Consider the following 19,423-nt stretch of genomic DNA (forward strand, 5'->3'; position numbering starts at 1 on the left):
GTAGGGGGCAGTGTGGGGTGACCTTGGGGGTCAAGAATTGGAGAACCCGGGCTGTAGGAAGATAACCTCGGGCGGCAGTGATCACACCGTGGATGTTGGTGGGGAAAGACCTTGCTAGCAGCAAGGAGGTTTGCGTGGAAAACCCAGGAAGCAGAGACACTCCCTTGGGCAAAGGACAGCGTTGAGTGATGGGGCTTGAGGAATTTGGGTAGACGCAGAGGGAGGGGACGGAGGGAGAGACCGCAGGTGGCTGTGGCTGCCCAAGAACTGGCATGGGGCTAGAGCTCAAGCAGCAGCTGTGACGAGAAACGACCTTGAACATGGTGGTTTGAGAACCAGGAGCAGGGAACTCAGGCTTAAAGGCAAGACTGGTGGAAAAAGTTGGGCAGCGGGCAAGGGTGGCATCGTGGTCCCCAGTGGCTGGAGCCAGCACAGCTACCTCCCGACAGACTCAAAAACTCTCCTGGATGATGACCCCGTCTGATTGGTTTAAACGTTAACATAATTTCTAATTTTTCAAAACTTGCGGTTCTACACAAAACAAAACTCCCGGTTGTGACAACCAGGGGCAGAAAAAGAGACCGCTTAGAGATCTGAATTCTGAAGCGTTTCTGTTTGCACCGGCAGTCATAAATGCACCCCCATCCACACTTACCTGCCTGTGTTGTGATTCCAGGATGCTTCTGACATCCCAAGAAGTCCTCCTGCTGTGCAGACACGCCCATCTCATGGATGGAGCTACATGGGGCAGGAGGGTCAAGCCCTCAGCAAACACCTGTAGCTGGGGAGACAGATCCCAGCACCCGCTGCCTTCCCTCCCACTAGTCAGTGGTCTCCTGGAGAGCGGGCCGGAACTAAGGGAAGAGATTCCAAAGGCGGAAACCTTCGGCTTGGTGACAGATTGATGGAACAGATATTTAAGGGCCGATGGAGCTACGCGCAGTAACACTGTGGGGTCCACTCAAACTAGTTCTGCTGGGCGAGGAGGGAATGTGTCACAGGGCCTTGCTTTGCGGGGCAGGGGGCGTTATTTGAGGTAATGGCAATAGCACAAGAGCAGAGTGAGGAGGTCTGGTTTGTCACTAAATTGCCCTGTGACCAGAGGGAGGTCATTTCTCTAAGCCTTAGTTTCCTTATCCTTAAAATGAGAATGGAAATGACTTTTAAGTTCCTTCCCTGAGTCAATAATCAGTCCTGGGAGATTAGGCAAGCAGCAGATTCTTTTTTGTCCTTCTAATCGTGGTAAAATGTATACATAACACGAAACTTACATTCTTACCATTGTTTTCATTCTTTATTTTTAATTGTGGCAAAATACGCACAGAATGTACCGTCGTAGCCATTCTTAAGCGTGGTGGCATTAAGTACATTCACAGTGTTGAGCAACCATCACCACTGTCCATTTCTAGAACTTTCCCATCATCCCGATCCGAAATTCTACCCATTGAGCAATAACTCACCCCTCCCTCTAAACCTCGGCAATCTCTACTCTACTTTCTGTCTCTACGAGTTTGCCTATTCTAAGTACTTGGTTTAACTGGGATCACGAGATTTGTCCTTTTGCGTCTGGCTTATTTCATCAAACGTGTTTTCGGGGTTGACACATACTGTAACACACATCAGAACTGCTTTCCTCTTTAAGGCTCAGTAATATCATATGTACACACTGCTGTTCCACCGATGGGCGCTTGGGTTGTTGCCATCTTTTGGCTGTCGTGATTATTGCTGCTGTGAACACTGGTGTGTAAGCTCTCTGTTTAAGTCCCTGCTTTCAGTTCTTTTGGGGTATATACCTGGCAGCAGAATTACTAGATCCTACAGTAATCCCGTGTTTAGCTTTTCGAGGAACCACCAGCCTGTTTCCCCTTGGGTTTTCTCTAAAGTGAGGGCACTCTGCCGTGCCACGGGTCTGTACTGGCAAATTACTTCAGGAAGTAGGTTGAAACCAGCTGGGTTCAGAGAGGCTGCCCAGCAGTGCAGTTTACCACTCTCCCCAGTACTCCTATGGGTCAGGCGTGTTCCAGTGCTCCGAAGGCCACGATGAGCCCAGGGTGCACGCTTTCTCCTTCTGAGGTGAACTAACTACATTGTGGCTGGAAAGTGGCTCCGAAGGGAAATAAGTTTCTGTCCTGTTCACTTGCCTGGAATTTCAGAAACGGTGAGGATATGTGCGTACATTTCTGATTTCATTGCTAGAGCTAAGCCCCCCACACCCGACTGGACGAGGACTGGGGAAGAGGGCAGAAGACCTAATTGGGAAGGCAGGAAGGGCGTTGGCACTAAGACTGAAGCTCTCAAAACCCTGATGGGAGTTACAGGATGGCCTAGATCACGTGGGGCGTGTCCAGGGGAGCAAGGGAGCAGGAGATCCCACCCAGCCCGGAGCTGCTGAACTCAGACTGGGCCTTGGTTCCCATCTCAGTTCTTCTGCTTGCTAGTGTGGGCAGTGAACTTGAGCTTCTCGAGTTCAGCTTTCTCATTTGTAAAATAGGGACGTCATAAAGTTATGAAGATGAAACAAAACCACATATGGGGCGCCATTCGCACAGGGCCGGCCCTCACACTCAGTACAGCTTAGGAAACCAGCTGGCTGTGTTCCTCAAGCCCCGACTACTCAGGCGCTGTGTCAGAGTGGGAAGCCCTTGCCTCACCTCCCAGTTCTAGAAATCTGCTTTAAAGCATGGGTTTTTTGATGCGCTTTGCATTTTGGTGGCCGTTTCCAGAACTTACATGTTGCCTTTCCACGGCTTCCTTTCTCTCCAAATCAAACGCTTCGTCTTTTGGGGACTGGCGGGTGGGTTTTACTTGTACGTACAAAACTGACTTTAAGCAAAGGATACGTTCTTTGCTTAAAAAAAAAAAAAATTAAAAACAAACCAACAGAAAACCTCAGTTATTCTGGGCAAAACTCTTCCAGACGCCTTTGGACGTGAATATGTCTCATCAGTGACCCCGTTTCATTTACTAAAAATGGTTTCACTCTCCAGGCAGCCAGAGCAGGATTAAAAGGAGAAATGATGTGAAAATACTTGAGGCCATAACCTTATGTAAATACGAATCATTATCATTAATCATAAATACAGAAAATGAGATGTTTGATAAGTGAGCTGTATCAAAATAGACAAGTCTTCCTGTCTTCCCTGCCTTTCCCTGCTCTGCCTGGTGCTGGGAGCAGAGGTGGCCTCAGCTCTGCTTATCCTTGCTGATTTAATTCAATGAGCCGACCTGCAAACACAGCCAGGGTTCCAATGATACAGACAAGCATGAAGACTCCAAGGAGAATGTGGTCCATCACCATTGCAACATACTTCCATTCCTCAGCCGCCTGGGAGAGAGAAAAGTGTTAGAATTTCCTTACGATGGTTTTTGGACTCACCATGTTCATGCTATGCATCAGTTATGGCCCACTCAAAGCCCGTAACATCCCTTGGCTGGCATTGTGGTCTTTATTATTCGAATAGATTATTCACAATGTGTTGGCCCACTAAGGTGGCTTAGAGGTGGTCACCAATGCTGCCTCTTGAATGCCAGCCGACTCCTCAGGACAAACCCATCCATCTGTGCTCACGTATTGGATCATTGAAACCCGGAGGTGTGGGTTTCAAGTCACGAAGCTTACGTTGTTGGACTCCTGGTCTGACTTCATGGTCTCTGCGATGTATTTGACTCCTTCAATGGCACTTTTTACCTCCGGGTGTTTGATCAGGGGAGAGTGGAAGCCCATGGGTGGAGGCCCCGGCTTCCCAGAAATGTCAGAAATATCAATGTCTTCTGTAAAAATCTTTTTGTCTTGTTTTTCTCTGGATGGTCTTTTCATTGTGGAGAAGAACATGATATTTGGGATAGTGTCGATAAAAACCTAACACGAAAAAGAAATCCATGCATGAATTAACGCCAGTAGTGCAAGTATCAAACTCTGACTTTGAATTAGCCGTGTGACTTTAGGCAAATCAGTCAGCTTCGCTGGACCTTAGGGTCTTTGTCCTTAAAACACAAGGACGATACTAGATTTTCTCAAAATTTCCTTCAGACTTACCCCGTGGCCTGTCAAATTACTATGGTTAATAGAGCTGATTTTGTCATGTGAACAGTTCACCACTGGAGGGAGCCCGTGCGCAGCTGTTGGGCTCGAGAAACCAACGAAGTTTAAGCCTCCAGCCTTCAAGGAACCGGCTTCCTTCAAAGCCTTGTGTTAGTTGGATAATATGATTAAAGGAAAAGCCCTTCTGGCTAAAAAAAATATATGAGGGTCCAGCCTCCGAAACAGCCACAGTGTTTTTTTGTCCCCATTTCTTATTCCTGAAGAAATGCAACATGGGCGTTGCCAGGAGTCACGTAAGTCTTTATAGATACAGGGACTGATTGTCCTCCCAAAAGAATACATTGCAAGCAGTAGTTTCTCTGTTAATTCATGACAAATCTTTTGCATTCTGCAGAAAACACCCTGACGTCGGTGTCTCTGTGAAGTTTTACCTAAAAACTGACATATTTGAAATGCTAACACTTTTTAAATTTCAATAATGCAAATATCTGAGACCAAGTTCCTCACGAAAACTCACTTTTTGACAATTTCTCGTCAAGCATCCTCTCTATCTCTAGCCCTTATTCTATTCTCAGCAGATGATTTGACCAGCAAAAAATAAGCAGTCTGTTCACAGATTGGGAGACATACAAACAGAGACCTCAGGAATTTCACAGATTCTGAATAAAAAGTGATATATTCACCTTCTCTAATCAAAGAGACTCTTTAAACGTGAATTTGGAGTGGGCTTTGTTAATTCTGTTTTTCTTCTGTGTCTGGGAAGGCTATAGGAATTACTTATCCCTAGCAAGAGGCTAAAAGAAAGTTTCTTCCGGAAATGCTCTAAAAATCCCCGGAAAGGACAGTTCCTAAGGGCCCACATGCATCAGCCAGAATTCCACCAGCCAAGTGGAGGGAGAGACGTTCGTGAGGGCAGTGCTGCCCCACGCGGGGGGGGGGGGGGGGGGCGGGTGGCAGGGCCCTCGATCGCTCACCTTGCGTACCCAGTTGGGCATGACGTGGGTGCTGGGGGAGCGGTGGTGTGTGTTGATGACAATGACCGTGATGATGATGGACGCGATGACAAACACCATGGTGAACAGCATGTATTTCCCAATCAAGGGCACGGCACTGGAGGTGGAAGGGATTAGCTCCACGATGACCAGGAGGAACACAGTCAAGGACAGCAGGACAGAGATGCTCAGAGTCATCTTCTCTCCTGCACGGAATGAAAAAGAAATACAACCCATTCACTGGTTATGGGCTGAATTGTTCTCTTCGGTTTTCTGCATGGAAGTCCTAAGCCTCATGGCCTCAGTGGCAGTATTTGTCGATGAGGCCTGTAAAGAGGCAATTAAGTCAACATGAGTTCATCAGGAAGGGCGCTCCTCCAATGACTGGTGTCCTGAGAAGAAAGGGAGATTGGGGAGCGCCTGGGTGGCTCCGCCAGTGAAGCGTCTGACTCCTGCTCAGGTCACGATCTCGTGGTGCGTGAGTTCGAGCCCCGCATCTGGCTCTGCGCTGACGGCGTGGAGCCTGCTTGGGATCCCCTCTCTCTCCCTCTCTTTCCCTCTCTGCCCCTCCCCCACTTGTGCTATCGCTCTCAAAATAAACTTTAAAAAAAAAAAAAAAAAGAAGGAGATTAGGGCACGGACACACACAGAGGGGAAAGACCAGGGGAAGACACAGGGAGGAGACGGCCATCCACAAGCCAAGGAGAGAAGCCTAGAGGAAACCAGACCTGCTGACACCGTGACCTCCAGGACTGTGTGGACAAAATTCCTGTTGTTTCAGCCACCCGGTCTGTGGCACTTTATTAGGGCAGCTGTAGCAGACTAATACGCCACAAAACCCAGGGGGTGAGAACCATGTGACCCGCATACAGCTGGGGGCATTTGGGGGGCAGAATTTCATCCTCTGGGACCTTAGCACCTTAGCTCTACTGACCATGGCAAGTGACAGACACTTCCACTAGAGGCCGCCAAGCAGCCGAGGGCTGCTTTGTCTCCTGTCCCAGCATTCCACTGCTTGGTGGAACTCAGGGAGCCAGGTACACCAAGCTGAGTGACAAGCTAGACTCCAGGTGGCAGTTTTTCTGTCTGCAACAGACTATCATCAACCTCACAAAGCTGAACCACGGTCTGACCTACTCATGACCCAGCAGGTGGATGGGCAACCCAGGAGCGCATGCGTACTTTTCTCGGTATGGGAGGGGGCTGCAAGACCAAAACCGAGAAAAGGACAAAACCAGCGAACTTTGCACATTCATTTAGAGGACAGTGGTTTTCTTCTTGCTTTGTCTTTCATATCAAGGGACCAGGGGTTCCCCTGCCCCGACCTCTTCTCATCAGGTCCTATCATTTCAGGGTGGATAAATCCCTGTTCGAGTCTCGGTATGGCAAGCCAGGAGGGTGGGGGACTGAATGGCCCTGGAATATTTTTGTGGGGACTGACGGCCTCGGAGGCAGCTTGAGAGCCTTTGGAAGGGACTTCCCTTGGGCTGGTCTTGCTGTTTGTCTCGGGAGACCCTTGTGTTGTCCCGTTCTCCAGTATGGAGCTTTTTCCCATACTGGATGCTTCCAGATGCTAGGAGTGTATACAGGAAATGGAGTGGATGCAAACAAGAAATGATCAATTCCACCTAGTGAGAAGAAGTCTATCGAGTGGGTAGGAAAGTCTTTAAAAGTGAAAAAGAGGGGGCACCTGGGTGGCTCCGTCGGTTGAGCATTTGACTCTTGGTTTCGGCTCCGGTCATAATCTCACAGTTTGTGAGCTGATAGCACTGAGCTTTCTGGGAATCCTCTCTTTCCCTCTCTCTGCCCCTCCCCTGCTCATGCTCACTCTTTCTCTCTCTTAAAATAAATAAACTAAAATAAAGATAGGTAATTTTTTGTGAAAAAGAAGATGTAAATATGAAACAGTGATCAAGTTACATCAGATTTCTTGAGTAATAATGATAATAGCTAACATTTATCAAGCATTTTCACTGTTCTGCATGCTTTTCAAGCATAAACCATCGCACATATAGAGATTCTGACTAGTTTCCATATTGCCCTAACTAGTAGTCTCTTCACTTTAAGAAGCTTAATTTGTTAGAAAGTCAAAAACAAATTGTGTTTGTGATCATTTGTTTAAAAATAAGTACAGTCATAAGAACAACGGGCATTCTGTGGGGCAAGTTCTGCCTTATTCTCTACTGGATCCGTGCCACATAACAATTGTTCAACAAATACATGTCAAATGAGTGAATTCATAATCTTTTTTCCCCCTTGTTATAAAGTTAGACTTTGTGTGTGTGTGTGTGTGTGTGTGTGTGTGTGTGTTTATTTGTGTTTATCATTTTGATATAATTGTTCCCTGTCATAAGTTTGAGGACTGTCTGTATCCTTTCTTTGTCCCCACTTGTCTGCCCTAAATTGTTTATGAGCAGTGACTTCTCACAGGCACTTGTGTGCCCTCTTCCCCTTTTCTGGGGATTGTTGGTGTTTGTTGAAATTATGTCACAGATGTGATCACTCAGTAGGAAATAAGGAAGTTGTCCAGGCTGATATGTGAGAAAGAATTGCCACTCGGGAAGTATGGTCGTGTGTGTAAAGATAGTGCCACCTGGAAAACAGACATGCAAAAGCGATTTTCAAATGGCAAGCAGTGAGCAAAAGAAGCAAGACCTGGGAGTGCCTGGGTGGCTCGGTTGGTTGAGCGTCCAACTTCGGCTTAGGTCACAATCTCACGGTTCGCGAGTTCAAGCCCCGCGTTAGGCTCTGTGCTGACAGCTTGGAGCCTGGAGCCTGCTTCCGATTCTGTCTCCCTCTCTCTCTGCCCCTGCCCACTCATACTCTGTCTCTCTCTCTCAAAAAAATAATAATAATAATAATAAACGTTTTTTTTTTTTTTAAGAGGCAAGACCTGGCTTGGTCAGGATATAGCAAGTGGCTTCACAGGGGAAGTGGCATGAGGGGTGACCCAAGCCTTACCCAGCATGTCTCTGGGCACACAGTAGGTATTCAGCAAGTAAGCATTGATGGTTATTCACTTTAACTACACTGAGCTGTGTCTGTGCACCTCCAGGGTCACGGTCAACTCTCTGCCTGCTCCATAGTCTGCTCTAGCTGTGAGCTCCCCCCACCCGTGACTCACCACTGAACATGGCCTCTCAGTAAATGCATCCTCCCAGCGATGATGATTTGGGCCTGTCTGCTCATCCTTGTTTGTTAGCCCATAATTATTTCTGGTTTTCCCCAAAATAGCGGCACAAGATCTGCCTGCATCAGCAGCCATGGCACCTGCACCCACCTGAGTCTGTGGGCAGGTAGAACACCAGGCCGGTTAGGAAGGAGAAGAGCAGGCAGGGAATGATGACGTTGACGATGAAGTAGAGGGGCAGGCGCTGCATGACGAAGTGGTAGGTGATGTCCAGGTAGGGGGTGGTGGGGCAGCAGGCGTAGAACACCCAGTGCTTCCAGCCTCGGGACTCCTTGATCACCCATTCTCCGCTTTCCATGAAGTTGCTTAGGTCTGGTTGGTCGCTTTCCTGAGAAGATGAAATGAAACTTTGAAAACCCAGCCACATCACCCTGAGGAGGGGTGGGTTGCAAAATCAGCTGTAATAAAGCAACAGGAGGCGGTGCTGTCGTGTACCCCGGACAGGACCCACGAGGGCCACTTCCGGTTTGGGGCCCTAGAGTCCTTTCCTGTGAAATAAGGGGGCTGGGACTATTGGGATCCTCCATGTTGACTACACATTCAAGTTACCTGGGAACCTCAAAACATATTGGTGCCTTAGTCCCACCCCAGACCGATTAAGCCAAAATTCCTAGGACGGAGCCTGGGCATAGGAATTTACATAAGCTTCCAGGTGGTACTCATGGGCACACATCAAGAACCGTCCCCATATCGAGAACCACTGGACTGGACGATCCCAAAGTTCAAATGGGCGCTGAGAGCCTGTGACTCTGGAGGCGCAGAGTTGGACACCTGAATTACGCGTTTCCCGAGACCAGCCGCATCACACGAGGGCAGCACCTACCGGGTTGATGGCCACCACGGAGCCATCGTAGGTCCAGGTACCCAGCTTCATGCTGCAGTTCTGTTCATCAAAGGGAAAGTGGGTGACGATGATCTCACAGTAGCTTTTGAAGATGGCTGGAGGCGTCCACGTGATGTGGCCAGTGTAGTCCAGGAGCACTTTGGTGAACTTGACAATGGCAAAGTCACCATCTGCACTGCAATTGGGATCAAAGAGGAACATGACTCCAAGTGACGGATGAGCCTTCAGTTCTGCTCGGGGATGTTAGCAGGAGACAGCTGTTAATTATTCAGGTGCTAATTATAGACGCTTTCACTGGGACAGTGTCACTTTTTATCCATAGCAGTGTTTCCCAGGTTTGTCTGATAATAGAATCGCTGGGGTGCTTGTTTAAAATACAGGTTTCCGAGCACCATCTGAAGCCCTAAATCGGAGTATCTGGGGAAGAACCTAGGGATCTAGTTTTAAGGAAATAACAGGTAGCACTGTATACCCGATTTTTTTTTCCTTCCCAGTCCTCAGTAGTATTTGTAATGTTAATTTCCATCTATTCCTCCCCCAATATATCTTGAAAGTTAACTGGGGGAAAAAAACAGGAATTTAAAATAAAAACAGGTCCAGTGGCTCGTTACTGTGGTAAGCAGGTTAAGAAGGGCTCTGTTACCTCTTTCAGAACTATTTAGAACTCGATAGGGTGGGGCTACAAACCCAGATGCCTCCATGGCCAAGCAGGTGAGGAAGGCGGTAAGGGCAGGGGAGAGCCCTCTCTCCTCTAAAGAAGGTGACACTCCACTTTGCTGTGGCTTCCTTGTGTGAGTGAAGGCCCAAAACTGCCAGATATTTGAATTTTTCCTCAGAAGCGGGAAATCTAGATTTTTTAATACAAAGTTTCCATATTTTTGAATGTTGGATTTTTCTAGAGAGACTAAAACTCCAGAGTTTAATGTGATATTTTTACATTTCGGAAAGTTGGCACTCATTTCTCACTACAAAAATCCAACATGGTAGATATTAAAAAATAACAAGCCACTTCTGCAGGCCTCATTCAGTGGGCAGTCCACTTGACCCCAAATGGCCTGTGTCCTGGGGCCTTGGCCAAAGGCATTTAGAATAGATGTTGAACAAGTGGGTGGGGTCTGCCTTGGTGGGCTTTCGGGGGCATATGGCATATATTGGAGTCTCACTTCATTAACCAAGAGATTTTCTTCCCACTGATTTTTCCTTGGGATGGAGGTAGGGCTCTATCCAGAAAACTATGCAGTTTTGGACCTTCCCAAAAGAGACCCAAAGAGCAGAGGGCCACAGGGTCATCTGGGTCCATCTCTATAGATAGAGATAAGTAAAACAGGGTTCTCCCCCCACCAGGGTGTTCCCGAGCGGGTTTGTCAAAAGGAGGAGCGGATTTTAATGGCTTCTCTTAGATTCTTGCTGAACGAGAAAACTGACTAACACAAGACACTCTGCTCCATCAGCGTATTTGTCCGAAAAGGTTACACAAATGATTGGATAATTTGGCTCAAGCTTGAATCTCAGGTGCCACTGGGAAATATGTAGTAGGAAATCAAAGTAGGAGGGCCAGCCTTAAATGAGGGTGTCATTTCCATTCACAAGCCCCTGCCGCCCTCCCTGGTCAATCTGCGAGAAGGCACAGCCTGCTCACACAGACACATGCTGTAGAATGTCAGGCCGCACGTCCTCTCGGCCGATGGCGAATGCTCCTGCCTGGGAAGGATGCTCTTTGAAACGAACATTCCCTGACAAATGAAGGGCGTATGATAATGAACCTGTCATTAAACCAGAGTGTCTTGAATCACATTATAATTTCACAACATGCAGTCTGTCACGGAGCCCGGTGGATGGGCTACGCAGGCATCCCAGGCCATCAGCAGCACGCGACGCCCTGGGAAGCCGTGACGACGTGATGGATAACAACCCCGGGAGGTTCAGACCTATTGGTAGGAAGGACATTTAATTCCAAGGAACTCAATTATATGAATTTGGGTTCCTTGGATGGCTGCCCTACACCCTTCAGGAGCTCTCGGGGATTAAATGTCCCCCACCCCACAGCCCTGATTCAATTTGGCTCTGATAATTGTTTCTATTCATAACATGAGACACCATATGGCACCCCTAGCATGTCAACTTGGCTCTTGGTTTTTAAGGGTTATTTAATGTGAACGGTGGTGAGAAGCATACTGAGAGTAGCAGCCCTTCCAATAGGGCTTGGGCTCCACCTGCCCCAGGAATGTCGCCCTCCCCAGCCCGTCTGTTTTGCTTACTTGTTATAGAGAACGAGGTCTGGGCGCCAGATCTTTTCCGAAGGAACGTGAATTTTTTTCACGCCACCATAGTCCTCTGGATTCCATTTTAGGTTGTAGTCTACCCATTGCTAAAACATGGAGACGACGTTTTGCTAATAAAAAGAGCTAAACACATTTTTCAAAAACCTAAGAGTTCTGATGGGTATGATAGTTCAGATGTGGACAGGAGTTGTGCTCCAGTAAGAGAGGTTTGATTCAGAATTCAGCTTGCACGTTAGTGAACGATAACAGCAAACGCCTCTATGGTACTGACTACGTGTAGACACTATTACAAGCATTTTACCCATATTCATCTCGTGGTCTTCACAATAGTCCTCTGAGGGAAGAGCAATTATTGGCCCCATTTTACAGATGAGAAAACAAAGGTACTCCAGGGTAGCCCGTCCCCCATGCCATCCTGCCCACCCCAGGAAAGGAGCATGACCTTCTGGTAAACATTTCCCCCAAGCAGGCAACATCATTTTATAAAAGTGGTATATTTCTTTCCTACCTTATAAAAGTAATAAATGCCCAACGTAGCAAATTCAGATGACACAGTGTTGTGACCTGAACTGCGTCTCCCCCAGAATTCACGTGTTGAAACCCCAGTTTCCAGTACCTCATAATATAACTTCATTTGGAGATAGGGTCTAATTAGGTTAGAATTAGGTGCTGAAGAGAGGCTCTAATGCAACACAACTGGTGTCCTTAAAGAAGGGGACATGGGAAGGCAAACATTTTCAAGAAGAATGCCATGTGAACATGACGTTGGCCAACTACACGCAAAAGAGACAGGCCTGGAGCAGTTTGTCCCTCACAGCCCTCAGACGGAACCAGTTCTGCCGATACCTTGACTTTGGACGTTTGGCCTCAAGAGCTGCAAGAGAATAAATTTCTCTTGTTTGAGCCACTTCGTTTGTGGCTTTGGTTATGGTAGGTGGCCTAGCAAACTAATACAAAAACACAAAACACGAAGTAAAAAACAAACACACACATACCAACAAATATGACCCATAATCTCACTACACCAAAATATTTATACTTCCATGATGTTGGTATGTAAACCGTGTTACCCAGATTGATTCCCTTTGGGCTCAGGCTAAATTCCGGGGTGATTACCAGCAGCATCAATGCAGTTATCTAGCTGAATACCTGTTTCAGTCGCACATTGGTTGTCACAATCTGATTTACTTCATCCTGAAAAAAGAGAAGACCCCATCTTTAGGGGTAAGGACGGGAGGAGGGGGGAGGGTGCTGCAGGGTGAGAGGGGCGGGGAGCCCAGAGTGCGGCTGTCTCACCACGTTGATGAGCTGTATCAGCTGCAGACCCACGGTGACCTCCACAACCTGGCGGTGGTCTTCCACGGGCCGAACCACACTGTTGTAATCTTCAAACAGCTTTGCCACCAGGCGGGTCTCATGTTCGGAGCCTAGGACGAGGCCAGCTGAGACAGCAAATGACACACACACTGTCAGATTCTGCTCCCCGCCCTCTACAAACACTCGCATAAGTAACTGAGGCGTGACCAGCTAATGGAAGGCACACAGGCCCCCTTGTTGAAGGGCTCCCAGTGCAGCTTCTATTGCCCTAAGTTCTTTTCCAATCGCAGCTGCTGGCGCGGTCCCTTCCCTGGTGGGGTGTGCCAGATTATCCTGACACTTGTGCTCTGAGCAGATGACATTCCTTAATACAGCCTCTGGCTGAATCAGGCTTGTCGCTGCGCACACACAAGGAGACAAGTCCACACAAAAGCCCGTCTTCGTATTTCAGAGACTACTCATGGGGCGATGAAATCTCAGGTTGGCTGGCGTCACATCTCACGATGCGCTGAACAGCCGGAAATTGATGCCGGTTCATACCCGCTGGGATGACCGCCATTCACAGAACTGAAGACGGTGAGTGTTGGTGAGATTGGGGCACGGTGCAGCCACCGTGGGAGAGCGTTTGGTGGTTCGTCACACGAGGTGCATGCAGCGTGACCCTGTGACCTCGTGGTGCCACTCCTAGGTGTAGCCCTCAAAGAACTGGCCACACAAAAACTCGTGCACCAGTGTTCACGGCAGCGTTATACATAATAGCCAAAAGATGGAAACAACCTGAATGCCCATCAGCACATAAAGCGGATGAACAAATTGCGCCATATACACGCGGTGGAATATTATTCACCCATAAAAATGAATGAAGAGTTGACTCATGGTACAACATGGTTGAGCCCTGAAAACGTGCTAAGTGAAAGAAATTGGACACAAAGGGGCACATAGTGTATGATTCCATTGATATGAAATATCCAGAAGAGGCAAATCCGTAGAGCTAGCAGATCAGTGGTTAGCAGGGGCTGAGGAGACAGGGGAAGCGAGAGTAACTGCCGATGGGTACAGGGTTTCCTTTTGGGGGGACGAAAACGTTCTGGAACTAGATAGCGGTGATGGTTGCATAACACCGTGAATGTACTAAATGTCACTAAATCTCACACTCCAAATGGTAGTTTTATGTGATGTGTATTTTCCTGTGGCAAATTCTACGTGGTGTGTTTTTTCTTGTAATTAAAAAAGTTAACTGCTGGTGGGTCCGTGTCCCTGTTAACTTAGCGTTAAGTAAACACCACGTGCTTTTCTGACCTGGGTTTGGAGCTCCTCCTGTCTGGAGCACGAGTGACTTCTTAGGAATCTTTACTGCATTTTCCCTCAGGTGGGTGAAAAATAGTATCTACTCCTCTTGGACCCCACAGCTTTTCTATAGCCAATGTTATGCAGTTCTCACCAGCCTGCGACGAGGCAGGCAGACGGTCGTTCTCACGTGAGATCTGAGAGGCTGGAAGACTTGTCCAAGGTCCTGCGGCTGGGGCGGGGCTTGGGAGGAGCCCTGTCATTCTGCGCTGTGCTCCTGCACTGACTACGTGAGGTCACGAGCGTGCCGTGGGCTGTCTTAGAAAGTGCACGAATGCACCCACCGTTCTAACCGTGAGAAAAAGCGTTCCAAATTCCAGCAAGTGCCTTATGAAGGATCTTTGTAACTCCAGCCTTACGTGGATTGGGGATTGCCTGTTCAGGGTCAGGAGAGGAAGCAGACACATGATCCATTTGCCCTAATTCATGTAAGCAGATCTCCCCTTTCCGCAGGTTATTCCTGAAGCCACCATACCTTTTCCCTGGGCCGTGACAACTTCAAAAATCGCATGAGTGAGATGCTTTCCCTTGTCCCCAGTAATGTTAACCTCTTGCCTCTAAGACAGGTCATTATTTTTCTTTATTGTTTTTCTCCTTGAATCCTAGGTTTGAAAGAGTTTGTCAACCAAAGAACTGTTAAGTTAACCAATTACCTTTCTATTTTTATTAATAAAAATAACTAGCGTATCCAATTTGTTATGTGGCAGACATGCTTTATACGTATTGACTCTTTCTTTTTTTTTTTTTTTAATTTTTTTTTCAACATTTATTTATTTTTGGGACAGAGAGAGACAGAGCATGAACGGGGGAGGGGCAGAGAGAGAGGGAGACACAGAATCGGAAACAGGCTCCAGGCTCCGAGCCATCAGCCCAGAGCCTGACACGGGGCTCGAACTCCCGGACCGCGAGATCGTGACCTGGCTGAAGTCGGACGCTTAACCGACTGCGCCACCCAGGCGCCCCAACTCTTTCTTTTCTCGTAACTGGGTGGGGTAGGCACGGTTCTTGTCTTCACTTTACAGAGGAGGAAATTGAACCCTAGGGAGGTTGAGTGAGTTGTCCAGATCTCATAAACGGTGGAGCCAGGACTCAAGCCCAGCGACCATGCTCTCCACCACTATTTCTCACCCAGAACTTTGGACCAGCTTGAAATAACCAATGTCACACAATGAGTCGGAACACGTTCATCCCCACAAAAATGTGTATTTTGTTAGGAGAGCTTCATTGAAGGCCCTGTATTTGTATTACCTTATTGAATCCTTATAATAATCCTATGAGATAAGTCTTTACCCCTAGTTTACAAGTGAGAAAATGGACATTCGGACAGTCGAAGCATGTGTTCATGGTTCCCAGCTAGTTGGAAGTGGGATTATACATGCAAGCAATCTGACCCCAGGGTCTGTGCTCTTTGTCACCTCCCTTAGGGTGAATGTATCTTTTCCATTTGGATTTTTGAAGCTTTTCGCGTAGCTTGTTAAGTGTCTTCATTATGACCTTCCTGGATTCTATGTATAGAACCCCTGACCTAGCCTACCTCATTTCTAGTTTCCCCAATTTTCTGAATCCCAAAGCGTCCATGCAGCACTTAAACACAACGCCTCACCCAAACCACTTGCATTCAAGGATGCCTCAAGGGAGCGTGTTGTCCAAAGACCCAGTTTTTGCTGTCACCCCATTGAGCACCTGGGACACAGCAATGCCCTGTCTTCCACACCTGTCTCTCCTGGGCCCCTCCTGGCTCATGGGCAGGGCACTGTCATGGCTCACTGAGTGCCTTGGCTACAGAGTGTGAAGCTATTGCTTTGGCACTGGCTGGGTTGCTTATCTTTAAGTGACTGTTTATTCCCCTTTGACAGGAAGACCATACTAGAAAGCAACAGATAGAGCAGATGGTCTACATTATGTAGCAGGAAAACTATGCAGGCCAAGTCTATGGTCCACTGGGGAGAAGGCAAGGACTGGGAGACAGGCCCGGTCAGCATTCCAGTGACATTCGCTTCCTCCTCTCTCAGTCTCACTAATAACAAGGAACCTTGTTCTTTCCGTAATGCATTTCTAAGGAATTTCTAAGGAGGTCTCCATTTCTTAGATTGGGTTCATTGTTTGTTTCTTTTTTTCCTGCCCAAAGCAGGGTGGAGTAATAGAAAACATACAGGACTTGAAGTCAGAATTCTGTGATTCTGTTCCCAGCTCCAATGTGGTCCGTATAATTAATTGGACCAGTTCTTCATGGAATCAATGAATCACAGTAGATACTTTCTTAAAAAGACAGGGTATATAAATTAATAAACATACACACAAAGAAATAATGTCAAAGTCTTTCTTTTCAGCAAAATCATAGGCGTAATCTGTATTCAGATGGTAGTAACATTAATTCATTCATTATTTGTTGAGCACTTACTATAAGCAAAGCATTGTTTTAAGAGCTTTGAGATATTCAGAGATGAATTATACGAATCTCGTCTTTCTACCCTCATGAAGACTGACATTTGTCATTTACCCAAAGAGCTAGGAACAAGTTGCAAAGTAATATGGCGTAAGAAAAGTGGCAGTGAAGTACTTGGGATTCTGGAGACGGAAGAGAGGAAAAGGTTGTGATGAAAGGTGCTATGTAAGTAGAACAGAGATCATTATGTCCCTGATGTGAATGAGAATTTTGGCCACAAAGAACTGATTCTAACTAGGGGAACCCAGCCACAATTTCCAAGAGCCACAATTGTACTCTACTGGGTCGATTTGCATTTTTTTAAAAAAATTTTTAATGCTTATTTATTTTTGAGAGAGAGAGAGAGAGAGAGACAGAGCATGAGCAGAGGAGGGGCAGAGAGAGAGGGAGACAGAATCTGAAACAGTCTCAAGGCTGTCCGCACAGAGCCGGATGCAGGATTCAAACCCGGGAAATGTGAGATCATGATGACCTCAGCTGAAGTCAGACAACCGACTAAGCCACCCAGGCGCCCCTCAATTTGCAGTTTTTATGGAGGAACAGTACGATGGATTGGGCAAAAGGAGTTCTGAAATGTTACTAGTCACTTTAGGTAATTCTCGTCTCAACGTGGTGCCGTATCTCTTGCTACCTTTGACGCTTGCAGGCTGTGTTTTCTAATGAGGCCCACAATAAACAGTCTCCGACTGATCTCATTCCAACCTTTATAAATTAGGTGACCTCAGGCAGGTCAGTTCATGTCTTTCAGCCTCAGTTTCCCTATAATAACAAATTTAAGTTGTGGGCCTTGCCTCATCTAGCTCTGAATTTCTCTGAACTCCTATGTGAACTGATACCAGGAAATTCTAGGTTTGATCTAACTATATAGCACATGCTGTTTTAGATGGGTAAACACGCATTTTCAGGGGTCTTTGGTATCCTAAGAGATCACCTGAGGATTTTCACATGTAAGCATATCACTTAAGAATTTTCATTGAGGGGCGCCTGGGTGGCGCAGTCGGTTAAGCGTCCGACTTCAGCCAGGTCACGATCTCGCGGTCCGGGAGTTCGAGCCCCGTGTCAGGCTCTGGGCTGATGGCTCAGAGCCTGGAGCCTGTTTCCGATTCTGTGTCTCCCTCTCTCTCTCTGCCCCTCCCCCGTTCATGCTCTGTCTCTCTCTGTCCCAAAAATAAATAAACGTTGAAAAAAAAATAAAAAAAAAAAAGAATTTTCATTGAGTGTAGCGTTTGCAGGCACATACATGCTTACACACACACACACACACACACACACGCGCGTGCGTGTGGCACACCCACTGCACCACCGTCACCAACGCTATCACCACCAGGCCAGTTTGGGTTGGATCAAGTCCAAGTCCCGCAGACTGGAATTTATCAGAGCTCAGGCAATTTCCCTGAATTCTGCTGTTGAAAAACATGAATAATAAAGCTTTTTACCATTGTTGCCCAGAAGGCCTGCGTTTGTCGGAGCAATATTGGAAAAGAGAAATCACAGAATGTCAGCCGTCTCGTTTCTCCATTGGGATGATATCACCAGTAAACTTTTATGTGAAGCAATCAGCAAGCATCTCCTACTTCCCCCTACCGGAAGTTTGGGATCAAGGCTAGCGTTTCAGCTGCTGTGTTGTGACACATTCCAGAGGTGAATGCAGGTCAAGGGCTGTGCAAGGTTTTATAGTTTCATTTCAAACCCAAACTTACATATGGTAAAAAAAAAAGTGGGCAGAAACGCATTCATAGGGCCTTTTGGTTTTTAACTTTGGAAGTTAAAAAAAAAAAAAGAAAGAAAGACCAAACATGTAATCTCTCACGGAAAGAGGTTAGTTACAATTATTAATAGGATTCTCTTTCCAGCACATGGAGCTGTCAATCAATCTCTTCATTATCAGAATTCTCCCAGAGCAGTAAAAGGACTTGTTAACCAAATTGTCTGTAATTATAAGATGCCACTCTAAGTGCTTAGGGTTGTTCAGATATGAAAGCTGCTCCGGGAGGGTGGTAAGGCTGTTGAATCTGATCATAAGGGCAAGTCCGATGCCAGGCACTGATGGAGGCAGAGACCCGCACATCTACTTTGCAGGCTTTGAGCCCGCAGCTCCTATTTTAATTGGATAACACAAATTAGAAATCTTTATCCACAAACCGAATCAAGCCAACAGGAGCGAGAAACTGACAGAGTATACTGCCTCAGGCTGACAAAGCCCTACCACTCTGTATTCCCCTCAGACAAGCAACGTCCTGGTCTGGGGGCTTCCAATGCTTCAGCGTCACAGGAGAGCCCCTCGACCCTGGCACTTACCTGAGCAGAGCCCAAGGAGCAGGAGGAGCGGCCAGGGCTCCATGGGCTGTGGGTGCTGGTGTGGATGGGTGCCGCTCGTGGGGACTCTCTGGCTGGAAGCTTGGCCGTTAGAGGGCTTGGAAAGTGAGTCGGCTCAGTGGAGCTATTGTTTCACACCACCTGTTTGTGGTAAGTGACAGCTGGGCTGCCCAGAGCCCTGGGAGCCCAGGGAGTTGCTAAGGGCCTAACAGTATTACAGGGTGCCTCACTTTACATAATTGCTATACCCTTGACAAGTTGACTGTGAACCGCACTGTATGTTTAAATGCACCATGAGTCAGGTTCAGTTAAAATAATTTATAGTAGGGAATGAATTCTTTTGAATGGTGAGCAATCCCCTTCTTTTTGTGTCAACCAGACCCCCATCTATGTGGACTGATTTGATCAGGTCACTAGGTCTGAGTAGATAGTCAGCTGTTAGTGTAAAACTCTGATCATCCGGAGTCACAGAAGTCCACATTCTACACGTAGGACAGTTTGAGTTGCTGTGGCTCGTTCTGGGCTGAGAGTGCATGGGGCTCTTGTGCCGAATGACTTTGAGAAGAGTGTGGTTGGTGCTGAATCTGCTGGTGGAGACTTCCACCAGACTTGGGTTTGGTTTTTAACAAAGATGGCTTCTTCCATAA

The 19,423-nt window shown here is 47.2% G+C and overlaps 1 protein-coding gene across 1 annotated transcript; it reads right to left on the minus strand.

The window, feature by feature from the left end:
• Nucleotides 1-1,275: 1,275 nt before the first annotated feature.
• Nucleotides 1,276-18,900, minus strand: CHRNA1 (cholinergic receptor nicotinic alpha 1 subunit). Its single transcript, XM_003990883.6, has 9 exons — nucleotides 18,759-18,900; nucleotides 12,647-12,792; nucleotides 12,500-12,544; nucleotides 11,327-11,436; nucleotides 9,048-9,243; nucleotides 8,315-8,552; nucleotides 5,017-5,240; nucleotides 3,620-3,859; nucleotides 1,276-3,325 (listed from the first exon to the last, which is right to left on the minus strand). Exons 1-9 carry the CDS (start codon nucleotides 18,799-18,801, stop codon nucleotides 3,194-3,196), a joined length of 1,374 nt encoding a protein of 457 aa, XP_003990932.3. The 5' UTR covers nucleotides 18,802-18,900; the 3' UTR covers nucleotides 1,276-3,193.
• Between the last annotated feature and the right edge of the window lie 523 nt (nucleotides 18,901-19,423).

This window comes from Felis catus, chromosome C1 (genome assembly GCF_018350175.1).
Source record: "Felis catus isolate Fca126 chromosome C1, F.catus_Fca126_mat1.0, whole genome shotgun sequence".
Classification (NCBI taxonomy): Eukaryota; Metazoa; Chordata; class Mammalia; order Carnivora; family Felidae; genus Felis; species Felis catus.